Source organism: Mycetomoellerius zeteki, unplaced genomic scaffold (genome assembly GCF_001594055.1).
Source record: "Mycetomoellerius zeteki isolate Tzet28-1 unplaced genomic scaffold, Tzet1.0 scaffold68, whole genome shotgun sequence".
Classification (NCBI taxonomy): Eukaryota; Metazoa; Arthropoda; class Insecta; order Hymenoptera; family Formicidae; genus Mycetomoellerius; species Mycetomoellerius zeteki.
The window spans coordinates 41,458-68,276 of NW_017257697.1; the positions used below are offsets into that span (position 1 = coordinate 41,458).

Genomic DNA, 26,819 nt, shown 5'->3' on the forward strand with positions numbered 1-26,819 from the left:
GAGGCGCTTCCAGTCACGGCTATACGTCCATAACGTCCCCGCAAGGAACGTGACCGCGTGGTAATCGCCCCTGTCTCGCCTCGCCGCGACAAACGACTATAAAACGGCAGTAAAACCGACGCGGGGGGATGAGCCCAAACACGGGACTAAGGTAGAAAGAAAAAGGGAGATAGGGTGAGAGAGAAATCAGTTCGGGTCGAGAGGGTCAGTTTGCTTTGACATTACCCAATCAAAACAGGGACTCCTTCTCGCGTTTCTCCCGGCTGTTCTCCAACATATATAAGCGAATCGAAGGATAAAGGCTCTTTGGTCGCTGCGATTTATCGCTTTTTGATAACTACTCGCTCGAGAGCGCCAAGAGATCGATGCAAACACATTTGAGAGTTTGTTGCTGCTGGAAGTTTAAGCAACTCTTCGTGAAAGTGTAATTGGATCTTTCGAAAGAGTTAGAGCACGCTAGATTACGCAGATTTCCATATAAAGCGGTTTTAGATTCCTCTCGCAGTACGGAAAAGTTATGAAATTGTAAAGGACTCATATTTGCGCAAAAATAATACACTGGAACAAATTTTGATTGAATAAGAGAAAGATTTCTATTTTGGGTTAAAGCGAATCTTGGTGCTTGATAATATTTATAAATAAATTTGCAAATACATTTTTTATTTTTTTATTTTAGTTCTATAAACTCCGCGTCGATTCGGTTTATCGAACTTGAAACGCAATCGTAAATTGAATTAGCTAGAAATAGCATCAATTTACACACAACACATTTACACACAATACAAATTACATTGATCGTCAATTTAATAATGATGCTAATAAGTATTTTAAATAAAACACCGCAAAGAATTTATTGTGAAAAGTATCACCTCAGCCGGTGTTAAATTTTTATTACCCAGGTAGCAAAGTTTGTCATTTTAACGTCAAATTCAAGTTATGTTTGTACAAATGACGTCAAGTGACCATAGGTTTTATTAGACGTCATTTCGTGACGTCAGTATGATGTCATTTCGTGACGGCACACTGACGTCATTTTCGTAACGTCATTCCGTGACGTCATATTAACGTTATAAGTCGCTAGCTGGGTAGTATAATAGTCAGTAAAGGACCAAGATATAACGTCAAAATGACGGCTCACCGATGACGTCAATCTGTGACATTCGAATATCAATTTGACTTCATTAAAACGTCAGTAATGGTCAGTAAAGGCCCAAAAATATGACGTCAAAATGATAAACTTTGCTACCTGGGTAACTTTTCATTTTTCAATAAGTGGGTAATGGATGCATATTTCTTGTAAGACTTTTTATATATACTGAAAAAGAATATGCTTTTTAAAAAATTCCATTACCCTTCAATTGTTTTAAAAACATTTGAACTTCTTATATAATGATGCAACTTGTAATATATGTAATGTAATTAAGAGATTAAACACTTTTTTACAATATATGAAAATTAATATGATAATACATAAAAGTCCCTTTTATGTCATTGGCATTAGTATTTAAACGAAACGAAAAGTTTTGGACGATTAATTGTACAATCTTTATGATTGGTATTATGAGGTTCTGAATTTGTAGATAAGAAAACTTTGAACCTTCTAATTCTATAATCGTCGTAAAGTGGAGAGTCGCTTGCATCTACACTTTGAACAGGACGCTTTAGAATTTAGATGTTTCATAGCTGTAACTGAGGGTTAAAAATAATACAATTATTTTTTATATTTTAATATGTTTTTCTCGGAACGATGAAACAATCGCTTTGAAAGCAGGACGTCTAATTATACATCATGTATTACAGAGGCCAAATCAGAAAATATCTGTAATGGATATCGATTTATAAAAAGTCAATCGTCGTTCCCGGCGGACCAACTTATCGACAATAGCGCAATAGCGACCGCATCCGCGGCGGGAGAGGGAGAGGGTGATATGAACAATCGAACACGACCGGCCGGTCGATGTTGCTAAACATGGTCATTGTGCCGGGTTAACAATACCCCGCTATATCAGCAACATTGGCGTCCGTAAGTCCCAGCATTCGGTCAACAAATCGCGCACCCGGCCGTGAGGCAGCTGAAAAATATCCGCGACCGCGGTTTGACCACCGTTGTTCCTATTTGTTTCCCTTCTGTCGCCAAACTCGCGTGATCCACGATTTTCCGTGGATCTCCCCATTGCTCCTAATAAATCCGTCGTTCCGAGCTAAATCGCGTGTAATTAAGATGAAATGCATGAAATTCAGCTTAATCATTTCCTGTCTCGTTTTTTAACCCCTTTAAGACTTGCTTATTGAAACTATATTAAACAATTTGTGTTTAAATTTAATTCATGTGCGCACTTTAACAAATAATTCATACTAAACAATTAATTTTTTCAAAATTTTGACTATTTTTCCAACATATAGTGTATGTACATCAGATCTCAGATGATGTTTATATAGAATTAAATAATTTTAACGAATAATGTCTTCTAATTTGATGTACATAGGATCGGAAGTTAAGAGCCAAAAACTTTTTTGAATAACCCAAAAATAATATTATTCTTTGTACATATTGAGTTTTAATATTTTAAGCCTCTTTACTTGAACATTACATTGGCTGCTTAATTTTCTTTTAGGAGACATATATAGTCTATCTTTGTCGATTATCTTTCTTATTCATTAAATGATGTTTGTATCGATTGTGTCGTCTTCTAAAAGGAAAGTATCAGTGTGAACATTTATTGTATGGTGATCGTGGTAGAGAGTTATATGCTGCTCTTTGTGCCATCCGGATTCAAATCTACCCTCAATATACATATATCGTTAAATTGACATTATTTTGATTTTTTTGTATAGGTTTTCTAATATAGGTTTCCAGTGAAAAAATATTTATAAAAATCAAAGAACATACCTGGGGCTTTACTCTCGAAAATTATCGCATACAGGGAATAGAATTGATACTCGTTATTTCCCAGACAGCACAAAATATTAAAAGATAATGATAAGAGGTTTTTTTAAGTTGTCTTTCCGAGCGAAAAGATGTCTAAGAGATAACAAAAAGACATCGTTTTTAGATTGTCTTTTTAGCAAGACGAAAAGATGTTTATAAGACGTCTTTTAGTTTTGTCTAAAGGACAACTTAAAAAAGACACCTTTTCGTCATCTTTCTATGGTTGTCATTTTCGCAAAGCAAAAAGTCAACTAAAAAATATCTTTTCGTATTGTCGAAAAAACAACATGAAAAAGATATCTTTCCGTTATTTTGATACTTTTTATCATTCATTCGCAAACAGTACGCGGGATCGCCACCAGACGGACGTGGTGGAGTTCAGGTTCTCATGTTTGAAAATCATATGGGATAGAATAAAAAGTGTGCGCAGCATTATGAGAAATATTGCCTGTAATATATGGGGTTTTTTGCAAGTTTTCCTTTTTACTTCCACTCTAGAATACAAAAGTTTATTCAAAGACACTATTTTTATATCCTCAATAATTCCTATTTACAGTTAATACAGGTTAAAGGATCTCCCAGGTACTATAATAATCATAAATCAACGGAACATTATTAAAAAAACAAAGAAATATTACCTGTAATGGCACAGGGTTTTTTTTGCTAATTTTCCCCTTTCCAGAGAACTCTTGATCCAAAACCTCACATCAAATAAGACTCTATGTATTGTATGTATCAAAGACTCTAATAATTTATATGAAATATACGGGTAAAAGGAATAATCCCAGGCACCGTGATTATTGATAATTTGATTGGAATAAAAAAAAATATTATTTGTATTTTAACGAACACAAATGAAATATTTTTTTAAAAAGGGCGATGAAAGATAATTGGCTCTTGCACACAGGACACAGCAAGTATTACAGAACACATAAGTGGGATATATTTTGGCAGTCATATGATTTCGTTTAATTTTGTGTAAAATTAATTCAGATATCTAAATGTTATTAAATGTTATATGTACCAAAATATAAAAACTAAAAGAAGTCTTATAGACAACTAAAAGATGTTTGCAGAAGTCATCTTTTATAGTCATTTTTCAGATGACTTTGTGCTCTCTGGATATATAACAGACTTCTTTTAGACATCATATAAATACGAACTCTATATATTAATATATTTTGAATATCATAAAGGTATGTAATTTGAGAAATCTTTTAGGTACCATTTTTTATATCTTTCTGTTCTCAAAAAACGCGGTGCATTAGATAACGTTCAGATATCTTTAATGTGACTTCTAAAAATTTCTCTAAGTTATCACATTCAGAAATGAGATATTTTAGAATTTTTTGGTAACTTTTTTTGATAACATATTGCTGGGCTCGCCAGTATCTGAAATGTACGTGATAACCAATATATAGCCTAGTACTGGGCCGATTATAAAATCTATATGGGAATGTACATTAAAGTATTTTCGTACATTTTCGTATGTGATATTTTTCGAGAATATGGTCCTAGCAGTTAAGCACGTGATTATAAAAATATATAGATACAATCCGTTAAGTCATATTTATAATTTCAATTTTCCTTGAATTATAATTCGAGATTGTACGCGACTTCACACATTATGACATTCATACATACTAAGAAGTCTCACGCTTCTGGTATCCAATCCAAAATTAACGATATCGACTCATTCAGTTAAATGGAGACCTCACGAGTAGGAAAGTGGCACGAAAGCATTCGTGTCCACGGAATTGCGGAAGGCTCGCCATTAAGCAGCGGATCTTTTCCCGCATTGTCGGTCGGTCGCGATTCGCGGATCGAATGCGAAGCTACGCTAGAAGTCGGGGCTGAGCACGACTGCGCGCCGAATTGATGTTTTGGAACGAGCCTTCAACCAATCGTGGGAAGCGAGCCGCTCGCGGATGCCGCCCCAACATGGCGTCGCGGCTTCCGCTCTTTCTCCCTCACCCTTTGTAATGCGTTTACGCGACATTTTGCAACGGCTGCTTCATTTATCGGTACGTCATTCCCTCCGTGATTCGGCTCTTCTATGCTCGTCCTTTCTGCGTACAGCGACAAACGTATTATAAAATTTAGAAATTACATCTAATATGACGACATTTTTTATCAGATGAGTATACATAATATATGAATAAAAAAAAAAGATAAATTTTGATAAATATGTTTCTTGTTTAAAACAAGTCATTGTAATGACTCCTTTTTTAATAAAAATCAAATAAAAAATAACAAAGGAAAGAAAGGGTTATAATTTCGTTACAATAACTTCTTTTTACCAAGATTTAATTTATGGTCTCAGTAGTTTTTTTTTCTCTCTTTTTATGTTCTCTTTTTCTTTTCTCTTTTTCTTCTCTTTTTTGTTATCTTTTCCTTTATATAATTTTTCTTATATATTCTACATTATTTTTTTTTGTACTTTTCTTCTTGATTGTCTATATATATTTTTAAAGGGCTTGCTCTTTAACATAGAACAGTAACATAGAACAGTAATAAACGCCTTATCTATCTACTCTCTCTGTTTCTTATGTATGAAATTTTAATATTAAATAATGTTAATGGAAAAGATGAAGTTTTATTATTTATTTATGTCATCCTTCGGGCGTTATCGCAATTTGATCTAAAAAGCTTTATCTTTGATTGGGATTGAAATCTGTTATAGAGAATAAGATATATATCCATAATTCACAAAATTCATTTAGGTACTTGAACTCTATATTCGAATACGTCCTGTACATTTATTATTTCGTTTTTACCGGGCTGCTCAATAATAATCTCAAATTTCCATTTTGTAATCAAGCGAATGTATTATTGGAACAAAACGCATTAATTCGTCCATCTTCACATTAATGTACAAAGGAGCTGAAATAAAAAAGAATGTTTTATGTGGATTTGATACAATATACCTACATATTGCGAGGAGCGTAATTGTCGAATAATCGTATCTTCGCGGTATTTTTCTCGTGAATATGATTCGTGCTTGCGATTCGCGATACCTTTGACAATAGTCAGCGATTTCGACGCGATATCGTTCTCTTGACCCTAATTCCTGACATCGATCCTAACCGGTGATTAAGCGATCAAGCAAAACAACAGTTGCTTAATGCGTCTCACAAAACGCTACGTAAGTGCAATTACATAATAATTTGCTCGTTCGCGGCCGACATTCAATCTGTCACGACTTTTTCGCAGGTCGAATAAGTGTCTGTCATTGAGATCAGTTTGTACATTTAAAAATTTATAATACATCTTTAAAAGTGATCAAGTTGGATAATGGTCAAAAGAAATGCTAGATAACTTTTTTTCATGTCAGAAAATATAGAACTCATTTCAAGAATCATCAAAAGGATTTGTGGCTTATGCAAAATATCTGAATGCATCATGAGATGCGTTTCCAATCGCAATTAATGAAAGACGAATCATGATGAAGGACTGTGATTATCTTAATCGTGGAGCTGCATTCAATTTAAATTTAAAAAATGGAAGAATCTTGGGAACACACATACATACATACACACACTTAAGCCTTATGCCCAATTTCTTCACTTCCAGATAAGTTGCGGATAATAATCTTATCCAGGAGATATCTCTTGGATTAAGTTATCTAGAGGTGAAGAAATTGGGCATTAATATAGGAACTTAATAAGCCACAACATGAAATATTATTTGAATATGGACAGAAAGATTAAAGCAGTGCGCGAAACGCTATTAGGATAAATTTAATTTTTCATAGGTATCTTTTTTTGTTCCTTGGGATACTTTATTTTATCATTTTTTCGAGATTTTTCACTATTTTCTTCTTTCTCTCTCTCTTTCTCTCTTTCTTTAAATTATGAGGAATTTATTGCTCATTTGTTATAATAATGAATAAAAAAATAAAGTATTCTAGAAAATGAGTTTGAATACTTCAAATTATTAAAATTTTGTAATATTAATTTAAAAATGCAATTTTGGTAATAACTAGTCGTAGAAGAATAAAAGTATGTTCTTTTAATTATAATAAGTATGTTTTTCCTTTATATTTTTATTTTTTTCTGCATGCACAACTAAATTAAAATCACAATTTTGTCATATCGTTGTTATAATAAATGACCGATACGTATAAATAATTGCGATATGTATTACAATTACAACGTTCGCAATAAAATTAATAATGTAAGAAATCTTTATCGTTTATTTCTTCTTCAAAAATTCTGAAATTGTTAGGAAAAAATAGCGAAATCTATATATGTATATAGGAAATCCTACATAAGTATTTTCGTTTAAACATTTTGGTATCCAACATAAGAAAATGAAAAAAAGGCTGTCATCGTTGATGCGGGGGAAGCGACGCGAGACGGTGCGACGTGAAATTGCCGCGAGCGGGCTGGCCGGCGCGCGTCGAGAAGGGCGGTCTGAAGTTAGCGCGAAACGCGCGCGACTCCGCCTCCGACTCCCTTCGCGTCGTACCACACGCGCGCGCTACGGAACGCCGCGATCCGGCCGGTCGTTTCTTTCGCGGCCCAGTCTCGATCTCGCCTCTCGCCTCGGTTTCATCTCGTCGTCCGCGTCCGTTTTTCGCGCCCGCGACAACTGTTTCTCGCTCGCGCCGCGTTTCAGTTTCCGCGGCGCGAAACCGCATTGTTTAAACTCGCGGTGAACGCGGTGAACGGAGTGACTCTCGACGAAGGACGAAGGAAGTTCGATCCGGAGGATCTACGCTTCAAGGTATTGTTTTATTTTTCTTTTCCCTCCTTTGGCGATGACACGTGAACGCGATGGTCTTCCAAGCGTGTCTCTCGAAGCGCTTGATAATTAATCATTACTGTCATTAGTTGAACAATGAGCAAATAATCGCGTCTAACAGAACATTTATTTTGCAACTGTTGGAAGTTTTCTTTACGTTGATTGGATTATACTTTTATGTTTAGAGGAATATTGTTGTCAAAAGATACGTGTAGCATACAGAATTGCAACGATAAGGAGCTGAAGGAATTGTTTTGTACAATTTACGCCATGAATCTTGACGATCGAAATATTTTTACTTTTTGTTTACATGTTGGATCTGAATGGATTAATCTGGTAAATTAATTTTTACATGGATTTGATTAAATTCGCTATAATAGCCGAATTGTTTCATGTCGGTTGTCTGTTTTATGTCTGTATTTTTAAATTAATCTCAAGCCTGTTCTTTCTTTACGTGTTTTTCCACATCTTTCGTTTTTTTTTTGTTTTTCTTTTGTTTTATATAAAGATAGCCTCTTGTTTTGTTTGATATGCAATTAAAAATAGAAGATGTTATCACAGTGGATATGGTCATATTGTAAAAAACATGTAAAGTTACATGAACATGCAATACATTTCCATTATCTGTGGGTAGTAATAAATTACATTTCTGTGATCTAAATGTGATGTGATTTCCATAAACTCCTTATTGTTGTATTTACATTCTTTTTTACTGTAAAGATACATCGATCTTTTGAGCGACGGCGAACGTCACGTTCGCATCTGTAATATTATTAAAAACGAATCTATCAAAATTATCAGCAATAAAGCAACGACTATAGTAAAATATTATTCAGTTGTGTCGGTTTGAAGTACTATTTTCGTTGCTTTACATTTTACAATATCCTCTTATTATATGAAAAATCTTATATTATCAAAAAATCGGTGTATTCTTTGAGATTAATGTTAAATACAATATTATAGCTGATCACAGTTGCCTCTCTCTCTCTCTCTTTCTCCTCTCTCTATCGCTATCCATATTATATTTAACGTTACGATTTAGAAAGCTGAACGATCTAGAAAATTAATTAAAGTAGATGATATTAATTTTCCGGAGCTGACGGTGGGTCTAATTGAATGCACTTATTATATTCTTTATGTTACATCTGCAAATTTGAATTGTGATCGAAATAAACTTAGTATTCACACGCATTTCTTTTTATACAAGTTATATCATTTGATTTGTTGAAATTAATTAGTGCTCAAAAGAAATTGGAAAGAATAAGGGCAATAAGAGCAGGCGCAGAAGACGTCGCGCAAATAATACACCCATAAAGCGTAAAATTTCTTTATTCTACTAAACGCGCTTACATGTTTCGACTCACTTTTGAGCCTTCTTCAGAGACAACACAAACTAACATATATAAACTGTGAATAAAAGTTATCTTGTCATGGTGAGCTTCCCTACATCGAGAATATAAATGTCAGAAATTAAACCCAAATAAGAATGAAAGAAAAAGAAAAAAGAAAGGAAATATTGGAAATATCGAAATAGAGAATATGGAAAACTAATTTATCAAAAAACTTTTTCGATAAATTAGTTTTCCATATTCTCTATTTCGATATTTCCAATATTTCCTTTCTTTTTTCTTTTTCTTTCATTCTTATTTGGGTTTAATTTCTGACATTTATATTCTCGATGTAGGGAAGCTCACCATGACAAGATAACTTTTATTCACAGTTTATATATTAAATTAAGTGAACATTCTAAGTCCAGCTTGTTATAATAATAATACTCATAAAAATTGAAATTTAATACACAAAGGCCAGCTTATAAAAGAAGTTAGTATAGTATATTCTAATAAATTTAAAAATCATCTATAATAAGGGATACAAGTTTTGATTTTACTCTACCAATTCTGAATTACATCAAAAGTTAATAATATTAGGATCAAAGATTGCCATCTCCTCTTCTGTAGCTAACAAGTTCTGTATCATTATCTAATGCATTGTTTTTCTTACTTAGATCTTCCTTCTATCTTCGCTTTTCATTATACATTTTTCTTATCATACTCCAATGCTCATTTATCATACTCTCAATAGATGTCTTTTCGATTCAAGTCGAACAGACCAATTGATGGCGGAAGAAAGAGAGAGAACGCATGAGGTACGCGATGAATGAAATTCCTCATTATCACTCGCGTGGAAGAAGAAGTAAGTCATCGTTGCGCGTGCCGTCGGTTTCGCGCGTACATTTTTTTCGGCTATCTCAAAGACTCGTGGAGGCACGAGAGTTTGTAAACTTCAGTTCCACACACGATCCGGCCGATTTGTAGCGGTCCGAATGGGCGATTGTTTACTAAACAGCAAGATAAATATTTTTTCTTCTTTTGCTGTAACGCACATAGGAAGATAAGCGAAGTTTTCTCCGCTTAAGTGGAAAAGAGTTGGTGATCGATCGACTGATCGGCGCCATCTGCCCTCTGCAACTTACGTGAATCCGATTAACGTCAATACATCGTCATTTCACATCGAAACACGTTTCTGTATGCGTGTCCTTTTTTTCGAGGCACGAAGGAATTAAGTCTCTACAGTTCAAAACTAATAGCGAATTTGATTGAACGCACTCAGTGTGACTATAGTACACATTAAATAGCCGTCGTACACAAATTGATATAAAAGTGTGTGTTTAATATAAATATAAGAGCAGATTAAACCATGAAATTTTTAATACATTTTATTGTACTGTTAAATAAAATTTGTATTTTATAATTAGAAATGTTTGCATTTTACTTTTACACCGATTAAATCAGTGTACAACGGCTTTAATGTGCACTAGTTCAAATTAGTTCTTGCAAGTTCACACACACACACACACACATAGTGTGTTCAATCGAATTCACTATAAAGCTGATTAAAAATATGTCGTACGACAAATTTTTTTAAGTATTGATTGGCTATTAGATAAAAAGATCCGAGAATCTCTTTATCCTGCAGTCGATCAACGTACTTAAAAAACTTTGGCATATGACGCATGAAATGTCAGTCTAAATGTGAAAGTTTGAACTTACAAGAATTTAAAGCTAAATAATAGGTATCTTTTAAGGTGTCTTGCTAGCGAAGATATTTCTGGTTTACCGAAGCGAGAAAAGAGATTTCACTATTTTTTTATGGTGACGAAGCAAATGTATATTTAATTTTCTTTTGCTTTCCAAACTTGATTTATTCTTTTACACCTGGTAATAAGGTTGTTATAAGATGCATAGCGGTAACAAAAAAACAATGAAAAACGATTTCTATTTATTAATATGTTAAATAATTTATTTATATGTTTATTAATCTGTAACTGGAATATATGGATAATGATCCTAAGACTTTTCCTAATTTCTAAATAGTAATGATTTGGAAAAATTTTATGTTTCACAATCTCACACACATTTTCCACAGTTGTGAACTTGAAAATTTCTTAACACTAGAAGGACCGGATTTGACGATTGCTCTAGAAAGATAGTAAGAGCCAATTTGGCTCTTAGTACATTTTCTTCGTAAACAACAAATGGAAAAAAACGAAACGTACAGATAATTATAATGAACGTTTTGTGAACGTGAAAAGTCACAAAAGGATACTATGTGGAAGCAAAATTGAAAAAAGTTATATTAGCTTGAATTTCGCGAGGAGCCAATATCGTGAATCGTGATCGAAAAATCGTGATAGCGTTGCTATTTTTCAACGTATTTCATAGCAGAATTACAGAAAATATTATATAAGTTAAATAGCCTAAGTCTTGACCATTCGTCGTGATTAGAATATTATTAAAATTAAATTAATAGGATTAAAGTTTGCTTTACATTTTTTTATAGATAAAATAAATAAAAGTTCAAAAAATGCTCTAGTTTCCTAAATCGCACCATAATCTAACTTCTTAAATCGCATGTTACCTAATATTTTTCCATTTCTTACATTTTTATTCCATTCATTATTATGTAAAAATGTATATTGTAAATCTACGAAGTGTTTATTTTGTTTCACGTAGAAACTCCTTAAATTACTCTTCTTGAAATTATCTCTCATTTCTAAGATTTCGAGATTATGACCTTTCGGGACATTGTCGTAGTTTTCAATTTTCGGGACATTTTTTTCGGGACTTTGCATGTCCTCCTCTGTGGCTACCTGTACAATTATACATATAATTGCATAACTTTTTTAAATTAATAAAAAACAGGCCATTTTAACAATTGATACTTATACAGGGTGTATCTAAAATAACGTACACTAATCATACAGTGCTATTTTTAATAAAAAACTAAGTCGAAAAGTCCTTTACCATTTTGCAATTTTCGTAATAGTTAACAAGATATTAATTACTAAAAATCGCTGAATATTGGTTTTCAATAACTTTTTATTCAAATCGAAGAAAATAATTGATTTTTGTCTGTTGCAGTTTTTCTGTAAAGTTGATAGTATTTGGGTAAAAAATTATTGAAAATCAATATTCAGCGACTTTTAGTAATTAATATCTTGTTAATTATTATGAAAATTGCAAAATGGTAGAGGACTTTTCGACTCAGTTTTTTATAACACTATATGATTAGTGTACGTTATTTTAGATACACCCTGTATATAATTTTTGCATTAACTTGAATTATAAGAGAAGTCGAAATTTCCTTATTTATAAATATGCAAAAGATATATATTTGTATATAATGAAATAATTATTGCAATAAAATGTATTTGAGTAAATATAGAAAAATTAAAAAAAATTTTTCAATATTCTGAAATTTGGAGTAAATCTTAATAAAAAGATTGTAGTAATTAGATTTGGCAAGCATTAATTTTCTTGATAAATAAGTATAAATATATTGATTCTTTATGATATTTTTAAAGTAATCTATTGTTAGTCGAATTCATGTCTTTACTGGCAGCTCGCATTTCTTTCGTATAAGTTTCTTGGAATGAAATCTCACTCCAAAAGACTGAATATATTGTCATTATTAAAAAAGAATGAAAATATTTGCACTCTTTTTTGAATAAGAATACAGATTTTCACTCTTTTTAGAATGAGATTCATTCCACAGAAAATAAATTTCACTCTTTGTTTGAAGTGAATCTCACTCTAAAAGTGTGTGAAAATCTGCACTCTTATTCATGAAAAAGAATGCAAATATTTTTTTTTTCCACTCTTTTTCAATATGACAGTATTTTCATTTTTTTGGAGTGAGATTATATTCCAAGAAAAGAGAATTCGGAATCAGTATTACAAGAAGTAAGAAATTATTTCAAGATTTTCTTACATTTCTACGTGTAATTGTGGATTTAATATTTTTTAAAAATACGAATTATATATATGTGAGATTCGCGAAATTTTTTTCAAATAAATTGGAAACATTTAAAATTGTAAATACACATTAGTAAGGTTCAAAAAATGTAAACGTTAAGATCGCTGATTAATAGAACTGTTTACCCTTTTCTTATCACCCGCGACCTCTCGCAACAGACCTTTCGTTACAAACAGAATTACGGCGAATTACGAATTAGTGAAGATATAAAAATATAATATCGCCTAACAAACACATAATCTAATCGACGGGAAGAGCAGAATGAAGGACAAGCGATTTCCCGTCAACAGATATATATGTATAAATTATCTTTGGCCCGGTTAACCGTGCGAATGTTCGATAAAAGTGCTCCATTAACTTAATTCATGATTCTTCGAAAAAAATTCCCGAGAATTTTTAAAGAAGCGTTTAGAATAGGCTAAATCAAAAGGGGAACGACCCCGAAAAATCGTAAACATCGCGTTCGGGGCAGGATTTACGATACAGACGAAGTAGAGGTTTCTCTTCGGCCAACGCCGGCGGAAGTCTCGATGAGTCCCCGGGGATCCCAAGGTGTCCCTTTCCTTCCAAATCGTCACTATAAGGGCGCTAAGTGCTCAGCTGTTGCGCGCTCGTCATCCCTCCGAAACTGTCAGCCGACGGCGTGTAGAGACATCGCGTCTCTCGTCTCGTGCTGGCATTCTCGTGAAAATAACGCATCGCGTCGCCGACGGTGTCATTGCTCGTTTAGAACATGCTGGAACGTGAATTTCGATACCGCGAATCGTTTGAAACTCCTTTTTTTCTTTGTTTTGTCTTCTGATATCGGCCTTATTAGCATTGTAATAATGATAAATTTCAATTTAATGCAGTCTATTTGTACATACCGGGAATTGCATCGGAGGACTCGCCGAATGTGGATACAAAACTCTTTTAAAAGTTTCTGATCAAACATAACCCACGTTTGCGATCATACATTGTTTTTTGTATTTCATTCCCATACAGCAGAAATGTCCGAAATACACATCAGAGAGATATCCTAAAGATATCACATAGGAGAAGGTCACCGATACCGATATACTTTGTTTTTAGACAATATTTCTTAAACAAAAAGTAAAAATACAACTTCAAAAACATAAATACAAACTAAAAAGTGTCTTCTATCAGATAGTATAAGCAGTTTTTATAATACTGTTTGCAATTTTGCAATAATTAAGTTTTTGATGCGTCTGACAAAATGAGCGTCTGACAAAACGGGCTCCAAAACTGACATATAGTAGGCAATATATACATATATATAAAAAAAATGCCAACATTTTCCTATTCTATAAATAAAGATATATCCTATTCTGTAAAGAAAACTAATTTATGAAACTATAAACATTAAAAATGACATAATATTATCAATAATACAGTCACTATTATTTTAATTACGCAATTTGCAAAAAAAAACACCGTAAGAATTTTTTTTCTCGGATTCATAGAATTTGTTTTTAGCTGATTTAGTATAGAAATAAGCCACAATATATATGAATTATGAGTTTGTACTTCTTTAATTAGCTAAACAGATCATGTTTTTATTAGTATTAGGTGCAAAGGTTAGTTTATTATTTCTAAGAAATAAGAGGATGTCTTTAGGAGACCTATATCAATATCGGTGACCTTTCTCTACCCTAATTATATCTTTAAGATATCTCTAAGATGTATTTTAGACACATTTGCTATGTTGGTTTATGTCCTCAATGTAATTTAATTTTAATCTCGATTTAACTAACTCTTCAACTTTTTCGAATTTTAGAAGCGAGAGCACAGAATGTTGCATAACGTATGAATCAATCAAATACCTTTATTTCCTTCCTTTCCATGAAATAAAAAACTCTGATTGGTTGATTCTCTTATGCATTATGCGTTATGCAAAGGTCTGCTCCAGCCTTTAAAGGCCTTGCATAAAGCATAAGAAAATAAACCAATAAAAATTCTTTATTTCTTTCCTTTCCATGAAATAAAAGACTCTGATTAGTTGATTTTCTTATGCGTTATGCGCAAGAATCTGTACTCTTGCTCTAAGAGGCTTTCTACAATAAACCATTAGTAATAAATCGGAAGTTTGAATCTGGGAATTGACCAATCACAGTTAAATGTGAGAAGAATAATCGACTATGATTGGTCAATCTAGCTTCTGATTTCTGATTTATTACTAATAGCCTATTAGTAGAAAGCCTCTTTATATAAGAACTTGAAAAAGATGAAGAGTAAATTATAAATCAAGATTAAAGTTAATCTATAATAATGATAGAAATAGATTGAATTAATCCGACAATTTGTTAGCCTAGCTGAATCGATCCCAGTCCAGGGAAATATATATTATAAAAAAAGGAAAAAAAACACATCGGGAGTAACGGATGCTTCGATAATTAAGTTCATACATCTGTTTTTGTTTTTTCTTTCTCCTGATTGCATTCCGAAGGCCACGACGAAGTTAATCTCTTATCAGTTGTAAGACCGAGTATGTTGAATTATTATTTTGACACTGCGAATGTATGGGTTTTCGCTGAGTCAGCTGACCTAATTCGGGACAACATTACATTAATGACTGCATCAGCTTTTCTTTCGGCATTGTACATGGATTGCGAATCGGACACTTCAGAAAGCAGACAAGCGGTAAAAATTATGTACAGTCTAACTTTAACGTGATACATATTAATTATAGAGATTTTGATAAAGAAATTTTTATGCGTAACTTTCGGCAATTAAAAATAACAACATAAACAAGATTACTTATTATCTTTAATGATTACACACATTCAAGAGTTACATTCAAAAATAACTTTAATATATCGTTTTTTGGTTTAATATAAATATATTTGTTAAATATTAGATATTTATATTTAGCGGAAAACGATATACTAATAATTAATTATATATGTATACATATATAATTAATATATAATCAAATATAATAAATGTAATACAATATTTATTTAAAAAATCATAAAAGTACTTGGTTTCATTTGCCGAAGTTGTAAATTTAAATTTGATTTTTGAATTAATTGAATTGTAATTTTTTAAATTTGTTATTTTATATGATTAAAAAAGTTTCTCACTAAGCAATCAATTTGATAGTTTCCTGATTAATTCTTTCTCTTTCGCATACAAGCGCATTACAGAAATTATTTACAGAAAATAAAAAGAATGTATGTTTATTCTGTTACAGATTTTCCCAATCGTATTTTCCGGTTCAAGAAAATCTTTCGAAACCTTCGCGTTCGGTTATCACGAAGCATTTTTCTTGAAGATGTAAAGTGCGAGATCGCAATATCACTCTTGCGATGTACTTTCCTACCATACTATATCCAGGACAATTTTAGCTTCCTTTAACGATTTGCGGTATTATATGAATTGTGTCGCCGATGTGAAACGAGTGTTTTGCTTATCACGAACGATCCCGGGAGCATGAAACGATCGCATGACTTCGAAGTGTCAGTGAAACAAGAGTCTGGACATTAAAATCTTGACGAACTCGGAGGCATTGTTCTACCCTTATCTGTCGAAGCCGTCGGCGGTGCAATTGTGGATAGCCCGACTGGTGATTGGGTACAGCTGCAGCAGCATCGGGTAAATGCAGCGGCGACGGCCAACGCCTTTATGAATTACGTGGACAGGTCCAGGATGGTCTCACACATCATCCCTGTTTCTGGGGTAAGTGGAAAAAAGTTCGTGAAAACATCTTTTATGCTCATTTCCATCTATATAGATTAACTGAATTAACTCTAATCTCGGTTCAATTTACTCTTCATCTTTTTTTAATTCTTATACTCGTTTCTATTAATGTAGATTAACTTTAATCTTGGTTCAACGTACTCTTTATCTTTTTCTAGTTCTAAGAAATAAAAAAAGATGAAGAGAAGACCTAAGATTGATGTTAATCTACATTGGAAGTTAATTTACATTAAAATTAATCTTCATCTTTTTTTTAATTCTTAGAACTATACGAAAAAGATGGAAAGTTGGTTGAACCGAAATTAAAATTAAACTACATTGATAAAAACGCATATTGGAATTAGATGAGTTGAACCGAGATTAAGGTCAATCTACATTGGTGGAAACGGACATTGAATGCGAATTTGACGAATCTACATTCTGACCTAATTTAAGTAATTATTATATAATTAGAACTATTTAATATTTTTAATTTTTATAAGCATCGATTTAATGGCAATGTTTAAATAGTTGATATAATATTTGTGTGAACACCATATTTGTGTGTCAAAAAGGTTGAAGCACGCAATTGATTAAAAATTTTTCGCGAAGTTGAATAAGAAATTTAAATCAGTTATTTAGATACTTGGGAATGCTAGAATGAGATACTTGAAATGCCTCTAGTTTCACTTGTAGTGATAATAAGTTATTAATATATGGAGTATGAACCATCGTTATCCTATCTATCTACATTTTGGCAATTGCTCTTTCTATCACTCGTTTTTTTCATGAAGATTTTCCCCATTTCGCAGAACGATGTCAGAGACGATCGACTTAACATCGTCACACACGCTCTCGTTATCTTCGAATAAGAGAACGAAAAAGAAAACGAATCGGGCGGGTCATAACCTCAAAAATTTCACAACGACTCGCGATTCATGTCTTCTACGATATTTACTCCACAATGATTTCACGCAATATTTTGGAGCAGCTTTATCGAGAGAATTCATTCTATCAGTATATTTTGTTAAAAAATTCTTTTTACTTATACCTCTTAGACTTTTTTTACATCTTAAAAAAAAGTTGCGAACTTTGGAAATAGAAAATAACGAAAAGAGAAAGTACAGTTAAATAGAATTTAATGATTTCCAATTTACTGAATGATTTTGGTAAAAAAATTCCTTGTCAGAGAGATTTCAATATCGCTGGATTTGTGAAGTTAGCACGCTATATCTTCAATTTTGGTTTTTCTTTATAAAATATGCGAAATTTTTTTTATTTTCATGAGAAATTGTGGAACTATGGAAAGTGTTACTAGAACTGTCATCATTTTTTTATATTAATGGAATGTCATGCTAACTTCATAGATCCTATTCGCGTGCGGTTTGTCCACGACGTGAATGGATTAAAACTGGGTTATCGAGCGCGTCGTTCCATCGATCAGTCTAGTGTGGCGATCAACTTCGCGAACACGAGCTAAAAATCGATAACAACTCTGATTACCATCCGCTCGTTAGCTCGTTGTTCACTCGAGTTCTCAAGGATTTCAACGAGATGATTAAATAGGAAGATGAATATTAATACCTTCTGTATTCCTTTAGAAAATTAGACATTTCGATCGTTCTACAATTATTAGAAATCTAACACGGAGAAAGAACGATTTTGCTGTAAGATTTAAATTTTCGCTGAATACAGATTTGAAAATAATTTCGGTGTAAATACTATCAAAATAATTTTATCAAAAATGATGAGTATGCTGCAAAAAAATTTTGATATTTTGCAACCAGTAAGTTTTCAACCAATTTTTTTTTAAATCCATCCAACAAAATTTGTAGATCTTTCAGCAAAATAATTCTTTCCTTGATATAAAATAAGATGTATGTAGACGGACTTAAAGAGAAGTAGATAAGTTATACTAGTTTCTACAGTTAAAAATCTTATTATTTACCTAAAAATTTACAAACATTTTCTTGCTACTGTCTCAAAAAGTTTTTAGTAAATAAATTTTATATTTAAAGAAAAAATTAATCTTCTGCGCGATTTTTTGTGTACACAAACATTGAAAAGCGATTGCAAAATTCTTCTCTTTGACCTTGTTTTAATAAAGATGTTGGGACGTAGATAATTTTTGAACGATTCATAATAACTGGTTTTCAAAACGTTTCCTGAGAGTAGTTCATGAATATCACGCGAAAGTATCGTGTGAAAAGTAACAAACGAGAGTAAGATACTTTTTATCGAAATTGCGATAATAAAATATTGTCTGTTTTGTCGTTGATCCATGTTGATCTCTTGTAACATGGATTTACCACGAGGTTTTTGAGTGTCCATGAGAACAGTAATATACGCAAATATAACAGAATTACGATTCTGTGAATTCTGATTGGAAACCATAAGATCTTAGGAACTATTTTTGGTACGATAAAACTGACACGATGAATTATAATTATAATTTTTTTTTTAAATTTTTAACGATTTCACTCTATATGTTCGTAAAGTTTCTAATTACAGATATATATAGAATTCGATCTCTTTATTTCTCTATTTAATTTTTAAGCATTATAGCTTGTATACATCTTGTTATATTATTTGAGAAATAATCTTGGTACATGCAGTTTTTCTAGACATCCATCCAGTTACTGACTAATATTACTATATTTTCATTAGTTATAATAATACTACGTAGTAAATAGAGAAGAACTTCGATGAGAATTTGATTCAGTAGCTCTAAAGCAATTTTTGAGAAAAATGTGTGCACTCGTCCAATTATTTTTTCTATTAATAAAATATTATTTAAGTTATATTATATATATAATTATACAATATTAATAAATTATTATTAATCCTTAGTACACACCTTTTATTAGTTTTTGGCACTCTTACTACGCACGATGGGTCTTTCATGTCTTGAATTAATTTTCATCACTTTTACAAATATATAAAAATTATTAAACAATTTTTACTTATATTTTGACATCATTAGAAAGTATTTGTAAAGTTGTATATTTATAATAAAATTGTTATACATGTACAATTGTTGTATATAAATCAAAGAAAAAAAATTCGCAGGACACGGATGACCCAAAGGTGTGTATTAAAGGTTATTATTAATTAAATATAGTCCATTATTGTCCTGTTTTTATTCAGTAAATGTTTACTGAAGATAGATTAGATTGATACATCTTTTGTGAGTAGTTTTAACTATAGGTAAAATGTTAACTTAGATTCTTAAATGGTTTTACTTCTTACAAGTAACCCTACCTTTGTCACTCGCCCATTTTATTGAAACTCAGTAGATTTGTAGAGTAGTCAAAAATATATAGGACATGTATTTTTTTTTATATCGGCAAAGGTGCAGTTTTAAGGGCAAAAATGACCCCTTATATTTATAAATTAGTAATTAATTCATTGAAGCTTACGTATTAGAGCTATTTTTGAGTCTTAGAGATATGACAAAAGGTTTTCATATTGTTGAAAGGAAATTCAATATTGGAATTACAGAAATTAAATTCTTCGTGTATGACAGATTTTTTTGGAATAAAGTTAAACATAAGCGAGGCGTAAGAAATATTGTAGTTAAAAAAAAGAAAAATCTAAAAAAATTATTTCGAGACTGAGAAATTATTTCGGCGTGCAGTTTAAAAGACTATATATATAAATTCACACAGAATTATACAAGCACTTAAAATCCAGTTAGATCGTTAAAGGCATTTATTTCCTACTAGTTGTGTTCTCACATGTAGGGTTCTATAGATTTAATATTAAAAAAAAGCAATATTAACAGTAACCCATCGAGACATACAGTTCTCACAGAATACATAATAAATTATAATCATACTTTTAATTGGGAAGATACAAACATTTTAGATATTAAAAATAATTACAATAAAAGAATGATTTCAGAAATGCTGCATATCAAAGAATAAGTGCGAAATAGAGGCATAAATTCACAAAAAGATATAGTACGACGAATCTTATTGTTATTCATTAAAGTCTCTAAGAACAGAAAAATAAAAACAATTTTGATATTGACCCTCTCTTGTTTGTCTCCGTACCTGTCTTTTCATTTGAATTTGTGCGTTTGACGGAGCTAGAATGATCTTGTGACTCCTCAGATTTAATGTAAGTCTTTGATTTTCATTTACAAAATTATCCGTATATTAACATCATATTTTTCTTTTTTAAAAGAACCATTAGACTACAAAGTAAATTACACCATTGATTCCGATTGTCACCTGATATTCACTTAATAACGAAATTTCGATGACCAATCTATTTAGAAAATTAACAATTAATGTGACTAAAGACAATTGCATCGAGACCAACAATATGTATTATATAATTTATACACAAGGAGCTTAAGATTAGCACAATAAGTTTTACGTTATGACAGTATTATATTAGCGACTACATTTTATTTATTGCGTTTATGTCCAATATTATATTAGCGACATGTTATAATTATTAATGTTTTTCATTGGCTGAAGAAATGACCCGTGGTCACGAAATGTACTTTCTTTTGATTTCACATAATAAATGGTTTAATTGTACTTAACTTATACATCTTAATTGGCTCGATCATTGACCTGATTTCTGTACGTTTTGCTTTTGCGGAATACGAGCGAAATATATACTTAAAAAAAAATTTATTTAAAAAAAAAAGAAAAAATAAAAAAATAAATAAAAGACAAAAATAAAAAAACAAAATGAGGATGACTCTCCATCCATCTCCTCGTTAATTATTTCCTAGTTCAGCAAAGAGCAAAATAAGAGACTGTTTGAATTTATCAGCTTGCCTTATTAGATCCGCCATTTTTATTTCTATAATTCCAATATTGAATTTCCTTTCAACAATATGAAAACCTTTTGTCATATCTCTATAAAACTCAAAAATAGATCTAATACCTGATCTTAAGTTCAACGAATTAATTATTGATTTATAAATACAAGGGGTCGTTTTAATTTTTGAAACTGCACCTTTACCGATATAAAAAAATACGCATCTAATATTTTTGACTACTCTACAAATCTATTGAGTTTCAATAAAATCGCCGAGTGACACAAAGATAGGGTTACTTGTTAGTTATTAAACAGAGTTAATATAACTATCCAATAACTGTATGAAATTTCGAACTGTCAAAAAATTGAAAAAATGTATGAATTTTCTATCATGGAGAACTCTTTATTTTTTTATAACAATCTATTATTTTTCTCGATTTTGACCTCCTTTAAAAATACGTTTTATTTTATTTATGAACCTTGTATTTTTCCAAGAAATTGATAAGCAAAATTGTTTCTTATCAGTATTAATCACAAAGTCAAGGAAAAAGGTTGAAGATATGAAATTTTTTTATCCGTCTTGATTTTTAGATCTCTTGTTTTCAAGAAAATCGGATTTAAAAACTAGAAATAAATTAATGAATGCATTGGCATAAGGTACTAGGTATTATCTTCAATTAATTATTTTTTCGCCGTTCGAAGATCAGTATCGAGTTTTGCGACTAAGAATTCGCGAAGCAACCTAAGAGCCCCGTAAAACCGGATTGCAAATTAACGATCTAGCGAGATCGTAAGTTTCGCCTCAGCATAATACGATGTCACAACACCCAGTCGGTGTTTGTAAGCTTCCGGTGACGGCACTTCAAACATCGCAAACACCAAGCCAAAAGTCTTTTAGCCTGCTCCGCCTGTTCGCTTCACCTCTCTCTTTATCTCTCTCTCTCTCTCTCTCTCTCTCTCTCTCTCTCTCTCTCTCTCTCTCTCCTTCCTTCGAAGGAACTTCTTTATTATCGCCGCGATTATACCCTGGTTTGTCCCGCTGCGATTACCCTGGTTCGTTTACCTCCGTCCATAGAGTTCCAACTTTACTACACGAGTGACTATGTTTTAGGAAGTATTTTAGGATAACGTGAATTTACTTCGTCGATGCGGCATCCTTTATTGAAGATTTACAGCGTCCACGCTGTACGAGCCTTTTCAAGGATCTCATTCCGTAGAATAACTGATCTATTCGATGAACCGAATCTTTCTTAACGATGTATACTTAAGTTATTTTTGGTATTTTTAATCGGTGCGTAATAATAGCCTTCACTTGGTATTTATATATATTTATGGCTTTAATTAGTTTATTTATTCTATCATAAAAATGATAATAATTTTAAATCCTTAATTATAGAGAGAGAAATATAGCTTTTATATTTAAATTTGTATTTTTATGATCCTTCGATATTCATATATTCTGTATATTGACTTTATATCAACATGGCGTCTATATATATCTATATATATATTTAAACTATATATATCTAATAATTAATTATTTATTGTATTAATTATTTATTACATTATATTAAATCAAAATAATCTTAATTCTCTGAATAATACCAAAATACAAGACCAACAGTTTTATAAATAATTAAATGTTATGCAAGGATATTTATTTGATCCAGAATATATTGATGTATTCGTTGATGAGAAGCTATACCTCGCTTGTAAAAACATTTGATTTATATATCTTTCGCATTTCTGCATATTGACTGTACATAATATGACATTTATACAAATAATTATTCATTATACATACAATGCGAAATCAAAATAATCTCAATCCTCTGAATAATACTAAAATGTATGTAATACGAACAATTTTATTTGCCGAAAAGACATAGAAAGAACAAAAGGATTCATTAATTTAATGATGTTTTCAGGAGCTGCAGCAGGGAAATGGCAATCTGGGCTCCGCAGGACTCAGCAGTATGCAGGACTCTCCTCATTCTCTGAAAATCAAACAGGAGCCATTTCAGCTGTCTCCGCCGTCACCCCTGCCGCCTCTTCATCAAGGTACATCTTCATTATTTCCGTTACGCGTCTTGTGGTCTCCAAACTTTACTATATCTAAACATCGTAATGAATCGAGGGAAAAAATCAGTTTTATTTATCCGCAGGAAGTCTGTTTTCTATACCTGAATTAGTGTACACTTTTGGAACTTAAATGAAATAGATATATGTTTGATATTTGACGAGAAAGAAAGTTCTAGCGTAGTCTAGTGAAGAAATAAAAAACAAACTTAAAAATTCTCCCATTATCGGCGGTTTGCGCATTATAAAAAAATATGAGCGATATCAGTAAAGATGTTCACTCCTATATCAATTTTCTACTTTTCGCATGTCTAAATTAATTTCAATTAATTTGAGATTGATTGAATAAGGGAAATAATATAGCAATCTAATCCGGATGAATTCCTGAATTGAAGCCTCGGCGGAAAGAAGCCGAGCGGGTTGTTGCTAAAGGCCGCGTTCTAATAATACAAAACTGTAGTCGAGAGCATTTGTCGTCGCGAGGGAGGGTCTCTTCGCGAGAGATGACTTTCCCGAGAGAGGAAAGAAGGAGAAGAGAGAGAGAGAGAATGATATACCACGGACAGCCTGCGGCGCGCGAGAGGAGAGTCCCGATCTTTCCGCGCGGCGTTTAGTCACACATTCTCGCGCCTCTGCACGATTACGGTCTCTCCTCCACCGACGAAATTGTCGTCGACGTCGCGCGCCTAATTCCACGGAACATAGAAATATCCCGCAATTTATCACACGGTGACGAAACGCTTATGATTTAATGTTCAGCAGCGGCATTGACGATTTACCGGTATTCCGTGTTGCGTTAACAATATCATGTGTCTTCACCGTCTTAATAAGTCCTAATAAGTAATAATACGATTAAGAAAATAAAAATTAATATGAATAGATCTATGAATTGTGTCGACTTTCCTGAAAGGATTGAAATGTTTAAGCTCTAACGAATTAAATAACAAATGAAATGATAATGTCAATATTCTGAGAGCCAATCTTGATTGTATACAAAGTTTATTGACTAAAGGTATAATTAAAACAAAAAGTAAATGTTTCTCCTTCATTTTGGATCCTCTTCAGTATCGACTTAATTGTTAGTATTATTACATACATCAAAATTAACTATAGATTTATACATTTAATATTAATTTTTTTGCAGTAAAATGAAGTAGATTGCATAGTGTTGCATAATTGTTGAAATAAGCATTTTGAAATAAAGAATCTAAAAATAAAATAATAGGCTGTTAAAGTATAAATTCATGATCGTAGAAACTTGAGTAAACAGAAATTGATATGGTCAAATATATATAGTTAAGTATCAAATTAATTTAAAGTGAACTAGATTAAAGTGCCATGATGTGCTAAACTTCATTTTACTGTGATAATTTACTGGAATTGATACTAAATGTTTACGTCTATAGTTAATTATGACATATGTAATTGTTAAGTCAATACTAAAAAAAGACTCAAAAGGAAGGATCGAAACATTTCCTTTTTATTTTAATTGTATTCTTAGTCAATAAACTTAACACACATATAATCATGGCAGTGGTATTATCATTACGTATATTCTCCTAAAAAGATTTATATATTTCCAAATCCCTTCCGTACTCTTTCGAGAAATTTTCCGAGCATATCGAGATCGCGAGGACACTGCGATCTCGATTAGCAAGATCTTTCGGAATCAAAGGATTCGTTATTGCTGCTAGATACGTGGCATTCTTCTCATTCTTCATTCTTGACGGGATATCGAGACGAGTTTCTCGTCGACAGTTTCTCTGTCGCTCGACGGTGGTCGACGTATCGCCGGTATACGATTGCCCGGGGGCTCGTCTTTCTACGTGCGATCGTTGAGTCGGTCGGTCGGCAAGGAACATTTACGGAGAGGATATAGACGGAGAAAGAGAAAGAAGGAGAGGAAGAGCACGATAAGCGCAGCTCCGTCGTTGGGGCTCGTATTACGAACTTTATTATTCGCTAATCGCTGAATGTCCGGATAGATAGATAGACCAAGATATGGCCTCGCCGACATGGCTCCTGCTCGCTCAATTAATCCCGTCGGTCTCTTACTCACAGGGGTGAAACCTAAGACTATCGATGTCCTCTGTGTTACGCAGATATACGCCGGGAAGATAATCGATAATAATTTCGAGCTTTTGCTGAGATAAAGCTTATCAAAGGCGCGCAACAAATATTTATTCGAAGGGCGATATGCAAAGAGTAAAGGAGCTTTCGCATGTAATTTTCTCATATTATAAACTAATAATCGATGAACGGTGTTGATGTTAGCTACGTTTGTTACTGTGGTAATATTAAATATAATACTTGGCGGTATTATATTTAACGTTTATATCAAATTTAGTACACTAGATATTAAAGCTAATATAAATTTCAATAGTTTCCAACCAAAGTTGGTATTGTACATTTACTTTATTAAATAGTAAAACACGTATTATTTAATAATAATTATAATATGTATTAATAGAATAGTATATTGAAGAGTAGACTCTAATGACGAAATAAAGAAATTTATGACGCGACATGATCTTTTTACGGTTAGAAAAATGTAAATTTGCTAATATTGTTCGTTGATTGTAAATTCAATTTTCTAATACTTGTATTGAGTTTACTTTAGATAAACAATTTCTACATACTATAATAGTATGTAGTAAATGAACTACGGCATAATTCATTTTCGATGCCAATTACATATTTTTAGTTGTGTTTATATATACTCGTAGAGCTGTAAATATAATTATTATTACTAATAATATAGAGTAATTATTATACAAATGGAGCTTCTAACCATAATTATTTTTCCATGCAATTATAGTATAAATACTAAACACTTTTCTTTCAATGCAAAATTTTCTAACGAATGAAAAGAAAAAACCTGCTGCAATATGAAAGTATTAAACATGCACGCTAGGCTGCAGTATGAAGAACTATCTTTACCATATCCATATTTACATGTTGTTGTTTACGTTTCTGTTAACCTGATTTCGCTCAATTATATCACTTAAAGTTATGCAAAAATATGACATTTGAAAGATTGCAAGTCGCCTTGAAATTCGCCTAACGAGGGCAGCGATTACGAGGCAAGTTAGAAGAAGAGAATTGCAGTTAGAAGGATGTCTCGCCAGGCAGTCCAGAATGGATGCTGAAACAGGAGAGAGGATGCGCGGTAGCAACGAGGCATCGCGTGTTTAGATCCACATCGCGTGAATCGGGGTGTTTAGAGGGCTCGCGTGTAAGAGTTATGGTCGCTAATCCGGGAAGGCTGCGCGTGCTTCTCAAGGCGAGAAGA

The 26,819-nt window shown here is 32.3% G+C and overlaps 1 protein-coding gene across 1 annotated transcript in view; it reads left to right on the forward strand.

Annotated features, from left to right (window-relative positions):
• The first annotated feature begins 7,461 nt into the window (after window positions 1-7,461).
• The window catches only part of LOC108728971 (forkhead box protein D3), a 42,452-nt gene continuing 23,094 nt past the window's right edge, over window positions 7,462-26,819 (forward strand). The window contains 3 exon segments of the mRNA XM_018457840.1: window positions 7,462-7,657; window positions 16,185-16,669; window positions 23,377-23,509. Coding sequence (XP_018313342.1) covers window positions 16,616-16,669; window positions 23,377-23,509 — 187 coding nt within the window. The 5' untranslated portion in view covers window positions 7,462-7,657; window positions 16,185-16,615.